This window comes from Nannobrachium achirus (genome assembly GCF_963921795.1).
Source record: "Nannobrachium achirus genome assembly, chromosome: 20".
Taxonomy (NCBI): domain Eukaryota; kingdom Metazoa; phylum Chordata; class Actinopteri; order Myctophiformes; family Myctophidae; genus Nannobrachium; species Nannobrachium achirus.
The window spans coordinates 40,604,254-40,625,147 of NC_137827.1; the positions used below are offsets into that span (position 1 = coordinate 40,604,254).

The window sequence follows — 20,894 nt, forward strand, 5'->3', positions numbered from 1 at the left end:
TTGATATATATAACCTATTTACAAGCTCAGTGTGTTGAGATGCGACGCGTTGAAAGCTTGTAGATAGAGCTTATTCCTTTAGGCTTGTTTTCATAGACTTGGTTGCTTATTTCTTGCTAAATCTGGCAACACTACTGAATAAAACAACCCTATGTTCGCTCATAGCAAAGGTAGACACCTCCTCCGGCTCTGAGGCGTTGGTAAAAGAGGACTGGCAAGCTTCCGGAATTCTGAAGGACACTTCCTTGTGCGTCACAGAATGGGATGCTCGGTAGGCCAATCAGATGCGGGACTCCCTCTTTCCCACTGCAGGGGGCAGAGTGCCTCCCACAGTTCCACAGTTCAGCACAGGTGAGGGTGAGGTATCTAGCTTTTTATATCTGTGTGGACGCTTGCTTGCAGGTGTTGCTTATTTGGCATTAACTGGTTTGGTATATAGTTTGGTTGTTTGGTGTTTAATTTTCTTATTTCTTTTTTTGAATGAGTGGCTTTGTGTGTCCCACGCCCATATATGGTCATTTCAGTCCAGAATGAACAGGCTTTTTCAAAAACACAATGTATGTCACCTCATGTCCATATATGGTCACTCCAGGCCAGAATTAACAGGTTTTTTTCTGTCCCGGTCTGATGATTGGATACTTTGAGGATTGGTCAAGCTTCACATGACAATTCGGCCCTCCAGATAAAATCATTAATTAATTCAGAATATAAAGAATGTACAGATCACAGAGTTCATAACTCTAGAACACATAGAATAAAAGTTCACCGATTCACTTCGAACCGAGGTTTGATTTTTTTTACTGAATGGGTTCCCAGATTGCTGGATTAAGATACATAATATTTTGCTGTTAAAACAACACATTGTGTGTTACGCACATTGAACTGTCTTGTTGTTGAATGTGTTTACATGTGTTTACACATACAAGTTGGCACGAGGTGCCAACTTGTGTCTTGTGCTCTCATGGCCATATAGCCTACCTGTGCGCCAGCAGAGTGCACAAGTACTACAATCGGTGTTGGGTACATACATCACTTGTTGGTTGGTGGACGTCTCAGTGACCTCACATCTAGAGCGGGGTTGATCTTGTTGGTGGTGACATCACTGAGAATGCTGCTCTCTCATTGGCCCTGTCTCTGTACTGTCGGATGAAAACAGACAGCACCAAATGCAGTACTTACAAGCTCTGCTGGCGAAAGTAATAAAACGTCCTTGGCTATTGAGTGCTTGTTCAGTAACAGGGGTTAATTTCCCTGTCTCCCCAGCTCTTTAAACATAAAATACATTTCGGATGGGTTGCCAAAATGTCATCCAATCAGAAGAGAGAGTATTTATCAGGTCAAATTCTACAATGTTCAAATTGTGTGTGCCGTGTCATCACCTCCAAATTCACTGTGTCCTGTATCCAGCGTGAGTTCTCTCTTGTTTTCTGTTTACTAAGAGCTGGAGAGACCTGAAGTCTCCTGTTAATGAACAAACACTCTACTACAGCAATGATTACTATATGGAGTTAATTCACATTGTTACCGAACAAACACTCTATACTAAGCAATGATTACTATCACAATATAGAGCCTTTTATATAGATTAGATGGATTTAACTGTTGCACCGCTGGTCGGCACTAGTCTGTGAATATCCACAGGACGTTGACCCCGGACGGACCCAGGCTGACCCTACCCAGCATGCCTGCCATGTGGGTCCTGACTGCGTACAGGAAGAGGAGGAGTGTGTGGAACAAGTTGTTCCTGTCCTCGGGCAGGCTGAACACGTGTCCTTGGTGGACCAGCTGGTAGCGCGGCGGGTTGGCGCCGCCCTGGTGGATGCAGATCGGCTTCGGGGTGCCGCCACTGCTCTCTCCCCCGTGGGGCAACAAAGCTTTGCACGAGCGAAGTACCGGGAGGTGAAGGTCTTCCCGTCCGGGTGGTGGGGGTGCGCCGGCAGCCTGGAGTCCAGGTAGGTGCAGAAAGCGTGCATGACGATGGCCGAGTCGGTGGGGAGGTCCGCCCGCCATGTCCTCCTTCCCGTCCTGGCATCGCCGCCGCCGTTCCAGCGGAAGGCGCTCATGCAGCCGCCACGCGCCAGCTCCTCGATCCTGTCCAGCAGGTAGTCCAGGTCCAGGTACTGACTGGACCACGGCACTCATGGTGGGGACGGAAGAGGCGTTGGCCACGGCCGCCTGCCTCAGGACGCCCACAGCGGTCTCTCCTATCTGGACATCCGGAGAACCCGTTCTCCGTAGCTGCCCGTTGACCGAGTGGATCTCTTCCGCGAGGGGCACCAGGATGGTGTCACTGATCCACATCCTCAGGTTGGCCGTCCAGTCGCTGAGGCGGTCGGCCGACACGGGTCGGCCGGCCATCCGAGCCCACACCTCCTCCGCCGTCTGTCGTTTGGATCCCGCCGGGTCGGCGGCGTCGTCTTTGCGGGCAGTGGGCGGCGGTGAGTAGCGGTAGGCCGGCTGGTACTGGAACCTCCTAAGACTCTGGTTGTAGTCGCCCACCGAGCGGTTGTAATTCCAGAAGGCGTGAGGAGGAGGTCCGTGAGACGGAGACTCCAGTGGACCTCCTTGCCGGCTCCTTCGGTGTTGCTGGTCCTTCTCCTTCTCTGTGTGGAGGAACCGCTCCAGGGTTTCCAGGTCCTCCATGTAGTCCTCCTTGTTGCCCCTGGGGTCGCTGAACACAGAGGGCGAGGTGGTGTGGTGGTAGCGAGCCCCGACGCCAGAGCCCTCCGCAGGGAACCCGAGGCTACTGCTGCTGCTGCTGCTGTGTGTGGACCCGAGAACACAGCCTGGGGAGAGCTTGGGGCCGCTGGTGGTGGTGGGGGGCCGCCAGGGGCTGAAACTCTGGACGTTCTGGAACGGGGACGCTACCGCTGCTGGTCTCTGGGGAGGCGCGGCCTGGATCCCTGAGCGATGGAGGCCCAGCAGCGCATGCAGCCGGGGGGTCACGGAGAGAGTAGAGGGGCCCATCACGGTGGATCTGAGGCACGTCCAGACGTGAAACAGAGCGTTGAGGCTGAACACGGCAGCAAGGGTTAGTTCAGCGTACCAGACTGGTCTGTAGAGTCGGGTGATGTCGTAGAGTTGGCTCGTCAGATTCCCAGACAGTTTGGCCCAAATGCTCGCGGCCAGCAAGAGGTTGAGGACGGCCCACATTGGAGCCCCGCGGTCAGCCTGCTTCTCCCTCCGCAGCCTCATGGCCGCGTCGATGACCGCGCCATCCTTTAGCAGGGAGGAGGAGGAGGTGGTTTGCTGACAGGTCGAGGAGCGGATCTGTTGTCTGTTGTTATTCTGCATTTGGCGGCAGAAGAGGTCTCTGTGGCTCCTGCTCATATCTTTTGTGCGGGGGAGACCTGAAGAGCTGACTGGGGACTCAGTCACTTCTCACTTCAGGAGACACACAGGAGTGTCTGGCTTCACAGTTGGCAGTATAACCAGAAGCATTTATTGTGGCGTCCAACCTGATAAAAGGTGTGTTTCTGACGTCACACACAGACACAACTGTTGCCTGCCGCACACACCTAACTGTACAGATTTGCTCAGGCGACGTTGCGTTCTGTTAGAGTGTGTGATTTCTTTGTGTTGTTAACCTTTTAACTTGTAAGCCAGGCCAGATACAGTATCTTGGACAATATAACGTCCAATCAGACAGGATTGGTCATGCTTCACTTGACATCACAATATATACCGGTAATATAAATGATAAGACGGAATTCATTTCCCAGAGAAGGTGATCTAGACACAGTGCTTCTTCTTCACTAGAGGATCAGGCCGTTATATTATGTTGCACCGCCGATCCACATTCTGTTGTGTCTGACTCCATACAATACAATATGTGCATAAAATAGGATAAAGGCTGTTAGTGTAACATTTCTTACTGAATTACTGAAATACTTTTACTTCTACTTGACTTATTATCATTGTAAAGTCATAATTTGTTTAGCTTAGGACAGTCCCACATCTACAAAACACAGATTAGGCCTATAAACCCATAGATAATAATGCGGAAAGAGTTATTACATTGCATTTAATTAATTTGACAATTTTGTTTTCAGTTTGTTAGTTACAATGAAACCATATGATGGTTTGCTGTGAGTGGGTTGCTTCATTATGGGTCCATTTGTTCGCATAATTGGAGTAAATCAACCACTTGAACCCTCAGAACAGTTCGTAGGGTGGCCATTTGTCTGGTTTTAAGCCAAACAGTCCGTTTTTTTACCCAGCTGTCCTCCGTCCGGCGCAACCTCTGGCCGGACGCATAATTGTCCAGCATTTGCGAGAGCGATCACAATGTATACGTTATTGGTTACATTTAAATATCTCTTCAAATCTCCCAAACTATGAGCTTGATCTTTTTTCAAAAAAACTGGAATAATCTTGGCGGTCTATGTGGGTCCCTGCCTGGCTGGCACAACATATTTTGAGAAAGGGTCCATGACTAAATAGGCCTACATATCAATTTGGGGTCCCATACAGCGTGCCCGGAGAAGTGTCCTCCTTTCTGAGGTCCTGCTGGTGGCCACCCTAACAGTTTGTCCCACATGAACGGTTTTCTTTGTCTTGGTCAGACACAGCCATCGTTGTGGTACTTCATAGCCAGTCCTCTCCTCTTCTGAGTCGTCAAAAGGAATATGCCAAGTGTTGTCTCCACTCTGTACTATGGTGTCATAAACAGGGATACTCTGAAACACACACACACACACACACACAGTATACTCTACCTGGAATTGGACGTTCCTTCCCAATATGACCATATGTTCTCACAGCCATTTGAATGACAGTAAACTAACTACAATTTCCCTGTCCTTCCACCCCTCTCCGCTCCTCCTCTCACCTGGAAACGGACACTCCTGTTGGGGGTGATGCATCCGTCCACCACCAGCTGATGTCCTCTCTGCCATTTGAAGAACAGGTGTCTGGAGCCCTCCTCTGGCAGGCACGCCTTGTGGGCCCTCACCAGGTCGCTGCTCAAGACCTGACAATGGTTCCCAGAATGCAACGCGGCATACAGGAGGAAGGGTTCACCCTCTGAACTGATAAAAAAACAGTGATGGATTGATGAGACGGCAGATGGATGGCGAGGCAAGTAGATTTGAATACAATAGAACGGCCCCGAGTTCAGTATGAATTTGTGATGGCCCAATGTATATGCCAACAGGAAATACCGGTAATGGTGAAACAAAGATTGCAGAAAACATTCAGAGGGCTGGGCTGGCTCTCGGACTAACTAGAAAGGTGCACTTCTGGGAAATTGCAAGTTTTGCACTGACACGAGTTGCGAGAAATCCGCTGGGAAATGAATTCCGTCTTTCCGTTTATATGATGTGATATCACGTGAAATGTTTGAAAACTTAGTACTTAGGGCTAGAACATTATTCTGGTTGCCTATAGCAGCCACACTAATAAGTACAGACTGGCAGAAAGAGATGGGTAGGTGAGCAAGTGGATAGATATATCTACTGAATGGGGGGGGGGGGTTATAGGGTTTAAATTAGAATAAGGTTCAAATTAGGTTAATAGTTAAAAAGGCTGTCAAAGTAACGCTGACATGAATAACATTTGAGGAGTAAGGATTTGTATTTAAAACAGAGGGGACCAGTGGTTGTATCAATCTAAAACATTGGCACAGGGAAAGGAGTATGTATAGTGACTGTTTTTGATTGAATGTTGCTGACTATGGAATGACCAATCATAATGTGTCTATGGTACTGTATATTCTCAGAGGGACTTACACGTTGTCGGCGAAGAAGCAGTGTGCCTTCTGCTGGATAAGGCTCATATGGTTTTGGTTCCAGGGCCCGGATGGCTCAAGCATGTGGTCCCTGCCCAGAACCAACATGACCCGACCCTGACGCTCCAACTCCAACACCACTGCTAACAGCTGGGGGACAGAGAGAGAGAGAGAGAGAGAGAGAGAGAGAGAGAGAGAGGTCACAGGTAGGGTAATACAAATACATCGATAAGAGCATGTCATTAGAATGAGCATGTCATTCTAATTCATGTATGAATCTTAAATGTCAAAGGCATTGATTAGATCTCTCTGTCAGACCTGGGCTCAGAGAGTGTATTCATCTGTATTCAATTTAATAAAAGTGTTATGTTTACACTATGTATTGCAAAAGCAGACACTATAGCATCTGACTGAATAACTGTAGTCACAGGTTTCCAGAAGGTGGCATATCTGTTTCCTGTTCAAGTTGATTTTTCCATTTCTGTTTGTTTGGTCAACTGGAAACACACCTGACACCTTCACATGTGTTTTCAGTTCAGATTGGCTGCTGAGCCAATCAAATGAGTGTGTGGGAACATTTACCTGAACACCCTCTGGAAACTTTGGGCATTTCAATCTATAAGGCCACACACGTCTGAAAAAGTAGTTCAACTTCAACTTCATTGTGCTTAGTAGCACATTTGAGCTTGTTAAAAGCATGATTGTATTAAGACTCACTGTCTCACTGATATATTTGTGTTAATAGTTATGCCCTTTTAGGGCAGCACCTCCGCGGCCCACTGGGAGGTGCTCTGAGGCCCATACACACTTTAAAGAGACCTTGATTTTCAATCCATACATCAAACCACATCAAACCACTTTTTTGTTTTGTCCGAAACCAGCTGGGTAACCATCTGTAATCTACAGCATGTGGTGTATGTGCAACCTAAGAGATGCCATTAGCTTCCAATCACACTTCATGTCTGTCTGTCTGTCTGTCTGTCTGTCTGTTATTCTCACCGTCTCTGACTGCTTGCCTTTCGTTGTAATATCGGACACAGTCAGTCCATCTATGACCACGCTAAATGCTGGCTTCTGCTTCACAAATTCCTTGAACCTATTAAACTCCTAGAGAGAGAGAGAGAGAGACAGAGACAGAGACAGAGACAGACAGACAGAGAGAGAGAGAGAATGATGGGAGACTGATGGCACAGACACACACACAAAGGCCATGTCCATTTCTGCCTCACTATACTTTCCACTATTTTGTTAATCAAAACACACTTTTTAATACACTCCTACATTTTCTTTGTCCAAAACCTGTGTGTGTGTGTGTGTGTGTGTGTGTGTGTGTGTGTGTGTGTGTGTGTGTGTGTGTGTGTGTGTGTGTGTGCGTGCGTGCGTGCGTGCGTGCGTGCGTGCGTGTATACCTCAGGTGTAGTCTTCTTTCCTTGGATGATGTTAGTCATTAGTACGTCTTTCAGTCGTTGGTACTCCTCAGTAGTAAGTTGAATGGGCTCTAGCACAGACCCACAACATCTGCACACACCACTAATTCCACACAGAATAAAAATGAACAAATATGTGAGATGTATGAAATCAAACACACAGACAGAGACGCACATAAACATACATACAAACAACCAGATAAACATAGACATACACACAAACAGTGCAGTAAAGGAGTGAACATAATATGTTTACTTGGAGGTGATGGTGGGCCATCTTCCTTTCCATTTCTGCCCAGGAAGACTGGAGAGAGAAGATGTGAGAGACAGCGTGTGAGAGATAGGGAGGATTTATGAGAAATCGCGGAAAGTTAATTCAAGCATTACTGCAACAGTGATGTGTGTAAGACAGAAAATCACAGCCTCACATTTGGTTCCATTTATAGACGGGTTTCTTGTTTACAAACATTGAGACTAAATGCACAGCTGACTGTATCATGTAATCAATTCCGTCCAATCCCCAAACCTATTGTTTTGGGGAGCGCTGGTTTCATTGGCTAATTTTGGTACGGACCCTGCGCACGCATCTAGTTTTATCAATGTAACGTGGACCAGAAACCCGTCTATACACTCTGAGTTAAATGAACATTGTAGTTGAGTGAATCATATGAGTTCTGCTTGGGCATTCGCCTATAGGCTTACTCAGCAGTCTTACCTTTCAAACCAGGTTTTAATGGCGTTGACTAGTCTCTGCTGCGGATACACCTGGTTGTTTCTCATGCTGTGCAGAATGCCCAGAAGCCTCTCCTGCTGCTCAGGCTGAGAAACGCTGCCTGGTCCCTCACTCCCTTCCTGTTCCGCCTCCCTCAGTGCTTCCCTGAACAGCACTTCCCAGGTGTCCGGGTGTGGACTGAGTCCCTTGTTGGTAAGCTCATCGTAAAGTGCCCAGGCCGTGGCTGAATCACCGTGCACAACGGCTCCGGTGATGACTTCGCTGTAGTCTCGAGGTGAGGGGAGGGAGACCTGTTGGGGTGTTGACATTGAATCCGGGAGCTGATATTGCACATGTTTTGCTTCCCCAACCGGACTCAACTAAAATGCTTCCTATCTGGGGAAGCAAAATGGTTGCCACAAACTGATTACAATCGGCGCTTGCACATCAAATGGTATCAAAGTAGGTGTGTATGGTATGTGTGTTTCATATCCATGCAAAGATATGAATTGTTACTATACAGTGACCCCCAATATGTACATACAGTATCATAAATAAACTATACTGCATATTTTCTTTCTCTTTCACTAGCAGGTGGTGCTGCTATGTTATAGTTATGTTATGTTACTTCTGCCAGCTAGTTAGGATGCCTAAAGGGGAACCTTTTGGCTAATTTGACTGTGATTAAATACATTATAATTAAGTAAATTAGATGATGATGATGATGATATAAGATCAGTCTGTCAACCTTGTTAATATTCTGCAGGATGGTGAGGGCCTCCCTCCACCTCTCTGTCTTGCTGAAGGACTTGATGAACAGGGAGGAGGCAGCCGTTACCAGTGACGGAAAACGTGAGCACATGATCTCATACACGTCGGAGACCTCATTGTCATGGCCGCCCTTCACACAGGCCTTCAGGTAGCACAGCAACAACTCGTAGGACAGAGTATCTGTCTCGTTGACAACAAACGTCAGCAGGGACCTAGTAATTAAACAGAGAGGGCTGGGGAATTATCTGCAAAATGTTTTTCTTTAGTTTAGGTGCATATTTGTTTGAATGCTCACAAAAGGAAATGAAAACACATACTGTATCTGCACACATTCATGGGTACATTTACACACACACACACACACACACACACACACACACACACACACACACACACACACACACACACACACACACACACACACACACACACACACACACACACACACACACACACACACACACACACACAATCTCTCTCTTCTCTGCTTACTTGGCAATATCCAGGTCTGCCCTGTATTTGAACAGTGATGACATCATCTGAACATCAAAGCTCTGAGGATTAGATGATGCCTCTTTCATCTCCCTCCAATCAGCATCAGCTAGAGGACAGTCAGGAAGCAACTCCAGCCCTGGCAAATAAAAGGGAATTGGAGAATTATCTGCGACTCCAGCTAACTTTTATATATTACACACACTTGTACGTGTTTATATTCCGTTCCAATTTACTGCCTTCTAAAGTTTGTGGGCCCTGGGTAATGGGTAGGCAACCCGACCTGGCGGAGACCCTTTCTTGTTTATTTCTTTTCTTTTATTTATTTATTTATTTAATTTTCAATATTAAAAACAGATTGAAAACTCGCAAACATTCAAATGTTTAAATAGCCGATCTACAATAATTGTAATAAACATCGCCAAGCCCTGTTTGTGTAAGACGGTTCTGTATAGTGTGTCAGTGCTGTTAATAATAGGTTTTAGGGAGAGAAAGGCTCAGTGTGGCCACCAAGCTCGGTTTCCTACCATAGATGTCCAACTGCTCCTGGTTCATGTAGACACTGGCCTCTGCTGAGCTCTGTACAGAGTGGTGAATTCTGCCATGACTCATGCTGACCCAGGTTTCTTCTGGGTTCTGTCTCGTACTACAGGTGTCCTTGTACAGAGTGGTGAATTCTGCGGTCTGTCTCGTACCATGGGTGTCCTTGTACTGCATCTGGTTCACGTAGACCCTGGCCTCTGCTGAGCTCTGTCTCCTACCACAGCAGCCCCAGGGCCTCAGTAACTTCCGTAGATCATTATGGAATGTCTGTCTAATGAAGATATACACAACAGGGTTCAGGCAGCACCTCAAGAAGGCCACACACTGGGTAATGTCAATGGCACAAAATAGGTTATTTCCATGTTTGTAGTCCACGATTCCCTCAATGTCCAGTGTGGCCAAAAGTAGAACCCCATTGTAGGGCACCTGGCTTAGAAGAAAAACTGCTACCTCGACAAATGCAAACTTTTTTGCAAGTTTAAATACAGAAATGTTGAACCTGCATTTGTGTGCCGCTTTTGAAATGGTAAAGTAACAGACGCCCATGATCAGGAGCGTTATGGCGAAACCCAAGACGAACTGGCTCATCTGTATGCGGTTTGCATGAAGTGGTTTAGAGCTGCCAGCGTAGGGCAAGCAAGTCTGGTTGTTGAAGGTGGTGTACATTATCTCTGGTGCAGAGAAGACGAGCGCCATGATCCAGATGAAAACGGGTAACAACTTGCAGCCCAGGGACTTGAATAAATTGATTTTGAAATTGATGTTTGACATTTTGACAAAAAGGAGAGCTTTATACATGCTGATGAAGGACATCCACATCATGCTGCTGTAGAAGCTTACCCTGTAAATGGTGTACATGGCTTTGCAAAACTCCTGGCCAAATACCCAGTGTGATACAGAGTTTGCTGCCCAAAAGGGGAGACACATGGAAAATAAAAGGTCTGCCAAGGACAGGTTGAGTCCATACATTGCAAATATCCTCCTCTTTTCGTGGTGGAATATACGAGAATATATACAAAACAGGAGAGCAAGTATGTTCCCTGTTAGTCCCAGGAAGCAGATTATGTAACAGAAGGCGGGTATGAACCAGGATCGAAATGTGCAGTTGGAGCCTTTCACACATTTTGTGGTGTTCATGTCAGAATCCATAGAGTAATCACAATAGTCCTGAGTGGTGGCATTCTCCTTATTGGGGACATTCTCTTGAGATGAGCAGGTCTGGAGAACCAATGCACATGTTTCAACAAATTAGATATTGATTGTGGTTGAAAGCGATTTTAGACAACAATGTTTGTATCATTGACTAACAAAAACTCAAAATAATTATAATACTTCCAAGTCTTCCAATGTCTGTCGTCTTCCTCATTTTCAGCCTCCTTTATCTTTTTGAGCCACAGACATGGAGCACGGCCCTGCCCATGACCTGCATGTACGTCATACTTACAACAGTTCCAAAAGCTAACAATGCATCGCATCACATGTTGATAACTTATATATATATTATATATTATAACATATTTTTTTTCCATGTGACAACCAACGTCCTACTATGGTACTTGAATGGGATCCCTACTCAGCTGGACTGACAGTCATAGATGAACGATGTAAAGTAGAGAGAGAGCTTACAGTATCTGTCAAAAACTGCATTCATTGTAACACCGTAATGCAATGTTACTTGGATCAGTTAATATTACTCTTTTGGCTATTGTAATACAATACTATACTACTAATCTACTTGGAAAAGATAAAAGAGTATAATATTACAGTTAAATATTACTTTGTAACGTGTTACTGCCCAACACTGCTGGGGGGGTCACAGCTACTGTATGTTAACCTAGGGACACAAACAGACTAAAGAAGCTTGTGAAGAAGGCTGGCTCTGTCTTCTGTGCTAAAATGGTCGGTGTGGCGGAGGTGAGGACACTGAGGAAACTGGAAGCAGTGCAAACCGCTTCACCTCCTCAGATAGACAGATTCAACTACCCCGGAGGAAGTATGATATACTTGGTCTGTCCTTTATGCCAATAGCCAGGTTATACAGTCACACTGACTCTCTGCTCAGTCAATTGACTAATAACTCTAAGACTGTGGTATTCTGAGGACAATACCATATGAATACTGACTCTGACGTCCTGCACAGATATTGTTATATCTGACTATTGATACACCTGATAGTGTGTATCAGGTGTATACTAGTATCGTTCAATACTGACAGTGGGGATTTTGTTGTTGTTTTTGTTCTCTATGCTATTGTGATAATAGCTTAGCTGTTCTGTACATAATCAAAGAATTAGCATGTAATCAAGTGCATGATGCAAGAGAGAGAGGGAGAGTGTGGGTCGGGTTTACCTTAGCATTCAAGGTCCATATCAGCAGCACCAACAGACGAATTTGAAACTCTGAAATTCAAATACCGTACATTTAGAGGTGTAGACTGAATCAGCAGGCAGGCAAGTGATTTTCTGTATTTGCACTCCAGCCCCTTCACATACCATGAATTAGATTACTATTAGATTGCACATACAGTACACACAATAACAACAACACCCTAGCATTGGAAACTTTGCTAAGTTACTTGCCATTAACAGAGGTCATCTGGACTGAGTAATTTTGTCTCCCGAACAGAACATAGGTACTGTAGTTGACAGACTTCTGAACCCACTTCCGCACAGTTAGATGAAGCAGTTTTACTGTCAGTGATTGAAAAGATCAGAGCAGTCAGTTTACAGTTTACAGTTTAGGCATTTAGCAGACGCTTTTAATCCAAAGCGACTTACAATAGGCAGATAACATCACATCACAATTGTTGGCCTGGTGACTGCAGCGCATCACCCCATTGCATCATGGTAAACACTTGGTTTCAGAGATTCGTTTTTCTTTTCTCTGTTTATTTCAACTCGCTTGCCATTGATTATAACTGCCTTATATAAACGTTGGAGACCGGCCCAGGCGTTGACAACAATCCATACATATAGGTCGAGGACAAATTAGACGATTTGTGACCCATTTGGCTTTCCATAGTAAATCAGTGCTTATGGAAAGCGACACACCGTCGTACTACGAAGTACAAATGGGGCGCAGGGGGGGAGACCATAGGGGAGACACCTAACAGAGGGAGGATTATATTATGTCAAAGAAGAGATGGGTGTTTCAGATGGGGTTTTTGTGTATCGTAAAATACTCAACTCGCCTGTTCTGTTGAGGATGGGTGTGGGGGACCTCCATCGCGCGAGGGTGTCGCTTGCCAAAATAACTGTTCTTTTTGACAAGCGTAGTAGGCTACAGTAACAAGCAGACTATGACTAATCTATAATGTCAAAAACTCAAAATGAAAGGGAGTGTGATATTAGCTGTCCGAGCAGCCGAGGCCGTGATTTGTTATAGTTAGATCAGATGTTTAGAGCAGCAGGGCTGTTAGACCATTTTTGGTGAGATCATACCAGAGCATTGTGTGGAGTGGACTGGAGTTCTTCTCCATGTTGACGCATTGCATGATACACCTCCTCATGCTTTGTCAGCATACAATCATGTATCCATTACCTAATAATATTTGGCAGACTGATTAAAGTGTTTATAGTATAGTAGCTACACAGTCAGTTCGCCGCGCCAGAGCCCCCTGAGGACCCGTTTAAGTAGTCCGCTCTCCGCTGAGCAGGCAGGCTGCTGTGAAAGCATATCATCGTGTGTGGGTGGTGGATTTCAACACTGTGTTTACGTTTACATAATTCGGCGTGCGTGTAATATGCGCACGCGCGTGGGTGCACGCGTGTATAGCGCCGAGAAGAGGGGGAGAGAGAGAGAGAGAGAGAGAGATTTAGCCTATGTTAAATGCAGCAGCAGTATGTATGCCCGTGAGTGACTCATGGTTTTGTACAGCTTAGCACAGTCCAGGGGTGTGTGGAAAGATCAATTGCTGTCTAAATGTGTGTGCAGGAGGAGAAGAAGCATCCTACAGTGTGGGTTTTGAGAGTTCCAGCAGGTGTTTTTTAGAGTTCACTAGGGAGGGGATATTTATTTTCAGTTGAGTTGTAGTGTCGGAATTCAGAAACATTAACATTCAGAAATGTTAATACTGGAGACTGAGTGTGTCACATCACGTCACATCAAGCCGTTCACTGCAGGGGGGACCGATACGAGCTGAGATCAGGTTCAACGGAACGTCGTGCACGTGTTTAGGGCCTCCTCTCACTCAGAATCCACACTGGCCTGTTAACTGATCCTTCATCAGCACTTTTTTTCTTTTTCTTTTTTCCAATCCCTCCATCCGACTCAGCGGCCTTAGAGAAGAGACAAAATGGAGTGGTCGCTGGAGAGGGTGAGGGAGATGGTGGCCGGGGGGATGCAGTCCATGAGGGAGTGCGAGTCCAGCGCGGCCGGCACCGCCATGTGTCTGCTGCTGCTCTTTGTGTGGTACTGCTACAGGGTGGGCCGCGAGCACAGATCCAGTCCCTTGCACGGGCGCTACAGCACAGTCGAGGCCAGTCGCGTGGGAGGGGGGGAGTTGATCACTTCGGAGGGAGGCGGGAGGGCCAAGGGGAGGCAGGCGTCGACGGCGGAGGAGCAGAACGGCTTCGCCTACTGCCAGTCGGCGGAGTGCTTCCGTTGCACCAGCCCTGGGGAGGGCCTGAACCAGAGGCTGTACCACAGCCTGCAGGATTACGCCAAGCGCTACACCTGGTCGGGCATGGGGAGGGTTCACAAAGGGGTCCGCGACCAAAGTCGATATCTCACCAGCCGACCGACCATCCAGCGGCCGGAGGTGTTCTTCCTCCCCGACCTGCCCTCGGCCCCTTTCTTCTCGCGGGACGCGCAGAAACACGACGTGGAGTTGCTGGAGCGGAGCTTTCCCGCTCTCCTGGCCGAGTTTGAGAACATTTACCACCACCTTCCGGGGCGGGGGAGCTCGTCGTCTCTCCCTTCCGGATGGAAAGCCAACAACACCCCTCATGGGCAGTGGTGGACCTACTACCTGGTCAACCAGGGCACTCCGCTGGCACTCAACGCCAGACGCTGTCCCCGGGCATGGAGGGTGCTGGGCCAGCTGCGCACCTTCATCGCCAACAACGTGTTTGGGAATGCATGCTTCTCCGTGCTGACACCCGGGGCTTTGATCACTGAGCACTATGGGCCAACCAACGTCAGGCTGCGCTGCCACCTCGGTAAAGGAATGAACTGTCTTGAAGGTTTCATCTGAGTGGCTTTGTGTGTCCCGTACATGTCCATGGTCATTCCATTCCAGAATGAACAGGCTTTGTCTGTCCCGTACATGTCCCGTGCATGCAGAATTGAGGATTGGTCAAGCTTCACATGAAAATTTGGCCCTCCAGATAAAATCATTCATTCATTCAGAATTCATAACAATATAGAACTAAAGCACATAGAACACAGAATGTATAGATCTAGAACACAGATTTCATAGCTCTAGAACACAGAATAAAAAAATCACCGCTTCACTTCGAACCGAGGTTTTATTTTTTTAGTTGATCAGTGCTTTCATACATGCCCCCGACTCTGAGCCAGGATGCCATTAAAAACCACATCCGTGAGAAGTGAGCTGTTCACTTCCCCCAGGTGCCGAAGTGTATGGACATTCACACAAAGTCACGTATTGTAACAGCTAGGACCGCTCAAAAATAGTGATGTTGACTATAATTGCATATATGTACTTTACCCCCACAGGGATCTTTTGATAAGCATACACATTTTTCAGACAATATTTAAATAAAATCACACCTAGTGTGAAGTGAGCGGTGCCTTCATACGGTATACATGCTCAAAACGTCCCGCGAAGCTCAATGGCCAAAGCCAAGCTGTGCGGGACGGACATGTACATACACACAAAGCCGATGTAGGAGCGGTTGGCAGTAGCGGTTGGCACTGCTCGAAAACACTGATCACTATCCTCAGAAATGTAACTCATAATCCTCATGATAACCCATGGTGTTGCCTAAAATACAAACCATTTAGCCAGTTCTTGGAACAGCTACTTCAAATAACGGCTTATTTTGGATTGAAACATTTAATAAAGACCTGTTGTTTTTTCTCCATCTAGGTCTTAAAGTGCCCAATGCCTGTGAGCTGGTGGTTGGAGGAGAACCACAGTGCTGGTCTGTGGGCAGCTGTCTGCTCTTTGATGACTCCTTCCTCCACAGGGCATTCCATGAGGGTGAGAATAATTTAAACTAGGGTCCAATTCTGGGAAATTGCAAGTGTGGTTGCACTGACGCGAGTCGCGAAGAATCCACTGGGAAGAATCTTACCATTTATATTATATATTGTGATGTCATGTGAAGCATGACCAATCCTGTCTTATAATAGGAGGGAGAGGGACAATAGCATGAAGAGGAAAGCGTTCATTATCATGTGTGTGTGTCATTTGTGGGAAACTGTATTTATTTGGTGCTTTATGGGAATATGAGTTGATCAAGGACTGTTATTAGATGAAATTGATTTAGTTGGAGGCGGAGCTACTGTATATGTATATACTCTCACTGTCTCTCTCTCTCACACACACGCACACACACACACACACACACACACACCAGCACGGATGGGGATGGCTATCTGGGGGGATGATTGCTCTTATTGATTCTCAAATACGACATACTGTAGTTGTTGAAAATATTCAGAAATTGAGGCTGCTGGCATCATGCACAAGACGTGATACAGATAATTTGAGTACTTTGTGAGATAAGCAGGCACACACACATACACACAGACACGACAAATGCAAGATCTCCACCTAGCAGAGATGATAAACTAAATAATATATTAGGAATAATAACTGTGTTGTTTCTATCCTTTTTACCTCTTTTTGCAGGCAGTGCAGAGGACGGCCCCAGGGTGGTCTTCATGGTGGACCTCTGGCACCCAAATGTCGCTGCTGCTGAGAGACAGGCTTTAGACTACATTTTTACTCCTGGTCGCTGAGAAGGGAAGGAGAGAGAGAGAGATAATTAGAGAGAGAGAGAGAGAGATTGAAGAGTGTGTGTGTGAAGCCATGTCCAGGGACATGCTGGGCCCCTGATTCAGCCCGGGAAAAAGAGTTGGAGAGGCCCTCATTGCGCACAAGTGACAAGCCAGTGGGCCAATTACATGAGTTATATTTCGTCGTGGTCGGGTGGAAACCAACCTTGTATGTCCAAAACCGTTTGTTTTGTATTTATCATTTTAAAAATGAATTAAACTAGTGAAAACAGCCGATCTACAAGCACACAACGCCTCGCACCGCGAGGCGTTGTGTGCTTGTAGATCTGCTGTTTTCACTACTTTTGTGCAACGGCCTTGTATGATGAAGCAGGGCTTTGCTTTGCGAAAAAATGTATACATTTGAAACTTGGAGATACGAGGTTTCTGCCCGACAGTGACGATTTACTTTGTTGGCCGCCCAGCCCCCAAAACGGAACGAAGGCCGACATTTTATTTAATTTCTTTTCCTAATGAACCGGCCGTTCGGGAGTTGTCCCGCTTTTCCCAATGGCCAGCATGTCCCTGTCCATGTCTAAGCAAGAGACAGACAAGTGATGAACAGTGTCTGTAGGATTGGGGAGCAACTCTTTTCCAGCCTCCAGACCAATGCTCACATTCACTGTGTACATATTCTCTGTCTCATTGTGACTCTTCCCCAGCAGCTATGGACTGACCAAACAATGGGCCTCTTTTATCAATCTGATTGTATGTTGCTTGTTTAACTATACATGTGTATAGTATACATGTATGTACACATACATGACATGTATGTGTGAAATGTGTGAGTAGTTAAAAGTCTTAATTTAAAATGTTGGCATTTCATCATCACATCCTGCGACAAGTTAGTATGTTTGCATCGACGATATTAACATTAAAAAAATCACACCCGTGTGAACTGAGCGGTGGTTTACCCCCCCTGTGTGTGTGTGCGTGCGTGTGTGTGTGTGTGTGTGTGTGTGTGTGTGCCTGGCCTGGCCTGGCCTGAAAACAGCGCCCCTCCCTTAACATGTGTGGTCAGAAAAGGTACTACACCACAGGCTTGACTGAGGCTACGGACGGACGCACCCACACGTCTACACACACGGCCACGTATAGGAGCGGCGTGACCACCGCTCAAAAATAAAAAATAAACCCTGCCACCCTTTAGACGGAACATTGACATTGAACCACTTGGTAAAAGAAGGTGATCCTGAATTAGCCATTTCAAAGTTCTCAAAGAATATGTTGCCAAATTAAAGACCCTGTGACTTCCTATTTGTTAATAAAGGTAAACATTTCTCTATATTTAATGGATTTCAATTTATGGCAGAAATGAAGGCATTTGAACCATGACCATGACCTCAAAATTAACCTTAGATTAGATTAACCCTACCCATCTTTAGGGGATAGATAAGGGACCATTTCCCACCTCTCCTGAAAGTTTTAACCACATAAATCGTAGCATCCCTAATCTGGACATAATAGGTGAATATTCAGCGTAAACTGTCAAACATACTGCAAACATAGAGTAGCAGATCTACAAGCTTACAAAGCTTTGGACTCTCGAGTTAAGTTTGCAGATTGGCTATTGTCGCTATTTTCACGTAACAAAGACAAGGATATACTGTAAGGATTAAATGGTTAATGTCAATTCCCTGTAAGGTTGCTAACGAATACCGTTCAGATAAAAACAATACCTTTCCCTATTAGGACAAAAACTGTCCTAATCTGTTCAGTTCAAAGTAGAAAAATGTTTATTTTAATTCATAGCAGCAGCAAAGATAAAAAAACGTGTTTCAGCCAAAGGTGGCCTTCATCAGGGTCCGCTCACCTTTCCCTGTTGGCGCGGGTTAACAAGTGGTGCCTGACAGCAAATCATGAGCTGAGGCTTTTCTTGCTGGTGAGTTGGGTCAGACCCATTTTGTTGATGTGAAGTTGAGTGGACTTTTTGTGACACATTTATGGCTGAAAAACAAATTTGACCAAAATAATTGACCTCTTGGAGAAGGAGAATTATTACAGAGAAGATCTCTGTAATTCTGGGGAAACATTTCCTTTAACCACGTCAACTCTGGCACCCTATTGTTTATGTAATCATAGTGAAAGAATTTTCAAAAATAGCTGATCTATAAGCTCACAACGTGTCACAATGTGATGCATTGTGAGCTTGTATATCGGCTATTTGAAATAGGCGTGTTTAACTGGTTAACATCTTGTTGCATTTTGTTGGCATTCGGTGGCTGTAATTTGATGAATCCGAATAAATTAACTTCATAATGTGGAGTCTACTCCACAACCTCCTGAATGTATATTAGTCATTTTCATCAGACAGATTAACTTCTTTTTCATCATAGCTTTTTTTCTTCTTGCATTAGCCATCTCAACCAAATGTGATCATATTTATCAACCTGATTAATACAGCAACATAGTTATCAACAAGCTGATCATATCATACATTGATAAGTGAGGCTCAGTGTCAAACATTAAAAGCGAATGTTTACAGAATCATTCCCCATATCTTCTCATTATCCCTATGCTGGTGGTGTGAATATTAATTGTGCTCCCCTTTCACAAGAAATGGTTAGAAAAGCACATTTTTAGATTAAAACAAACATTCTGAGTCAGCCTGTGCTGTAAAACAAAGAAAAGTGTTTTGGTAAATTGAGAAAATTGTTGTAATTTGGTTGTATTTGATATCAGGTTTGTATTTCTGTACATAGTTGGAGAAAAGATTAATTGGAGATGTTTTGAAATGATAGTCTTCAACCATGTAATATTTGTATTGTCTTGATTTACAGGTAGACATTGCATTCCATATTCTATTACAAAAAAGAAAAACAATCTATTGTGATCATTCACAGATCTGATTTGTATTCTTTCAATGTTTATCAAGTGATATTTATATTGTTCGGTGAGTTGTTGTTTTTTGTTTTATTTATCCATCTGTAATATTGAAGAACCTTGTGGTGAAATGATCCATTCTTAAAGTCACAATCCTTAATTCCCAAAGAACAAATCGTGGATGAGTGTACAGTACTCAATTGGAAAATAGCTGTTTGCAACTTTCCATCACATCACAATTCAAGATACAGATATTTTTATTCCTAATGTTTACAAATAATATGGCACAAACTGTTTACAAAATAAAGAAATATCAGGCCTTAAAATAGAGCACTGTCAATCAACCTTCGAGTTAAAAAATGAGAGAAAAAAAAAGAGCCTTCCCATAAGTTCGCTTTATACATATGGTGGGGGCACCATTTTGTTTACATTTGTATTAAGGATTGGGTCTTTAAGTTGTTCTTGTAAAGATTTTGAACAATATTTATGTGAATTTAATAAATGGTGAAGTATCTTAATTTAACCAGCAGTTGTCAGAAACATCATTGGCTCTGAATAGGATATAATTACAAGGACATTGGGCTGAGACTGAGAGGTTTATAAATGTTATTAGATCATAAGGTGTACAGTGCGATATGTTGGGGCACAGAATTCCATACTCTTCCCTTGATCAGGGATCACATAATCAATAGGTATTATTTTACAACGTAAGCTTTGCTTTGCACTGATTCACTCCACCTTGAATTTAACTCAAGGGAAGTTGTACCGAGCATGTTCTGATTGTTCTGTTTCACTGGATGAATCATAGCATACTGTATGCACCAGTGACTTCAGGAAGTGTTACTTTGGACCGCTTCACCTTTTCCTGACTGTGTTATAGATTTTAATTAAAATGTATGAATTAAAAATGCCATCGATCGACACATACAACACCCCATAATGACAGCGACATTTTTTTGAAAGTTTAGCAAATCTGTATTTAAAATAAAAACCTGAAATATGTAATTTTACATGATTATTCAGACCATTTATTTAGTACTTCTTCAGCTTATTACCTTAGCTTAGCTTTAGCACTTATCCATCTTCAAGCCTTCTTGGGTACACCTCTACAACTTTGCAGTACCTGGAGTTGGGCAGGTCTCATTCCTACTTGCAGATCCTCTCAATGGTGATTTTTGAGCGGTGGTGACCGCTCCTATACGTGGCCGTGTGGTCTGTCTGTCTGTCTGTCTGTCTGTCTGTCTGTGTGTGTGTGTGTATGTAGCATGACTTCGGCGCGTAACTAGTGCCGCACCATTTACGCCACTCGCGCAATATATACATCAAAATGTGCGGCTCGGCCGGGAATGGTGTTCTATTACCTTTCGTTCCGATCCGCCTTACCATGCCGACGTAATCGGCAGAAAACGACGCTTAATTGTCCCCATTGACT

General features: G+C 44.9%; 3 protein-coding genes and 1 pseudogene across 4 annotated transcripts; 1 reads left to right on the forward strand and 3 right to left on the reverse strand.

Moving 5' to 3' along the window:
- Window positions 1-1,620: 1,620 nt before the first annotated feature.
- LOC308306155 (transmembrane protein 209-like) lies at window positions 1,621-3,330 on the reverse strand (annotated as a pseudogene). The gene has a single exon. The product of its transcript is annotated as a transmembrane protein 209-like (transcript).
- Window positions 3,331-4,561: 1,231 nt separating this feature from the next.
- On the reverse strand, window positions 4,562-9,219 carry LOC308306156 (mitochondrial ribonuclease P catalytic subunit-like; the record flags this gene model as incomplete). The annotated part of the gene is made up of 8 exons (XM_080751055.1): window positions 4,562-4,609; window positions 4,832-5,030; window positions 5,730-5,878; window positions 6,728-6,835; window positions 7,138-7,246; window positions 7,871-8,178; window positions 8,616-8,850; window positions 9,131-9,219. 8 exons carry the CDS (start codon window positions 9,217-9,219, stop codon window positions 4,562-4,564), a joined length of 1,245 nt encoding a protein of 414 aa, XP_080607181.1.
- Window positions 9,220-9,598: 379 nt separating this feature from the next.
- Window positions 9,599-10,642, reverse strand: LOC308306157 (C-C chemokine receptor type 7-like; the record flags this gene model as incomplete). Its single annotated transcript, XM_080751056.1, has 1 exon — window positions 9,599-10,642. One exon carries the CDS (start codon window positions 10,640-10,642, stop codon window positions 9,599-9,601), a length of 1,044 nt encoding a protein of 347 aa, XP_080607182.1.
- Window positions 10,643-13,967: 3,325 nt separating this feature from the next.
- Window positions 13,968-16,603, forward strand: LOC308305587 (aspartate beta-hydroxylase domain-containing protein 2-like; the record flags this gene model as incomplete). The annotated part of the gene is made up of 3 exons (XM_080750404.1): window positions 13,968-14,832; window positions 15,726-15,839; window positions 16,494-16,603. The coding sequence occupies 3 exons, from the start codon at window positions 13,968-13,970 to the stop codon at window positions 16,601-16,603; spliced, it is 1,089 nt and encodes a 362-aa protein (XP_080606530.1).
- Between the last annotated feature and the right edge of the window lie 4,291 nt (window positions 16,604-20,894).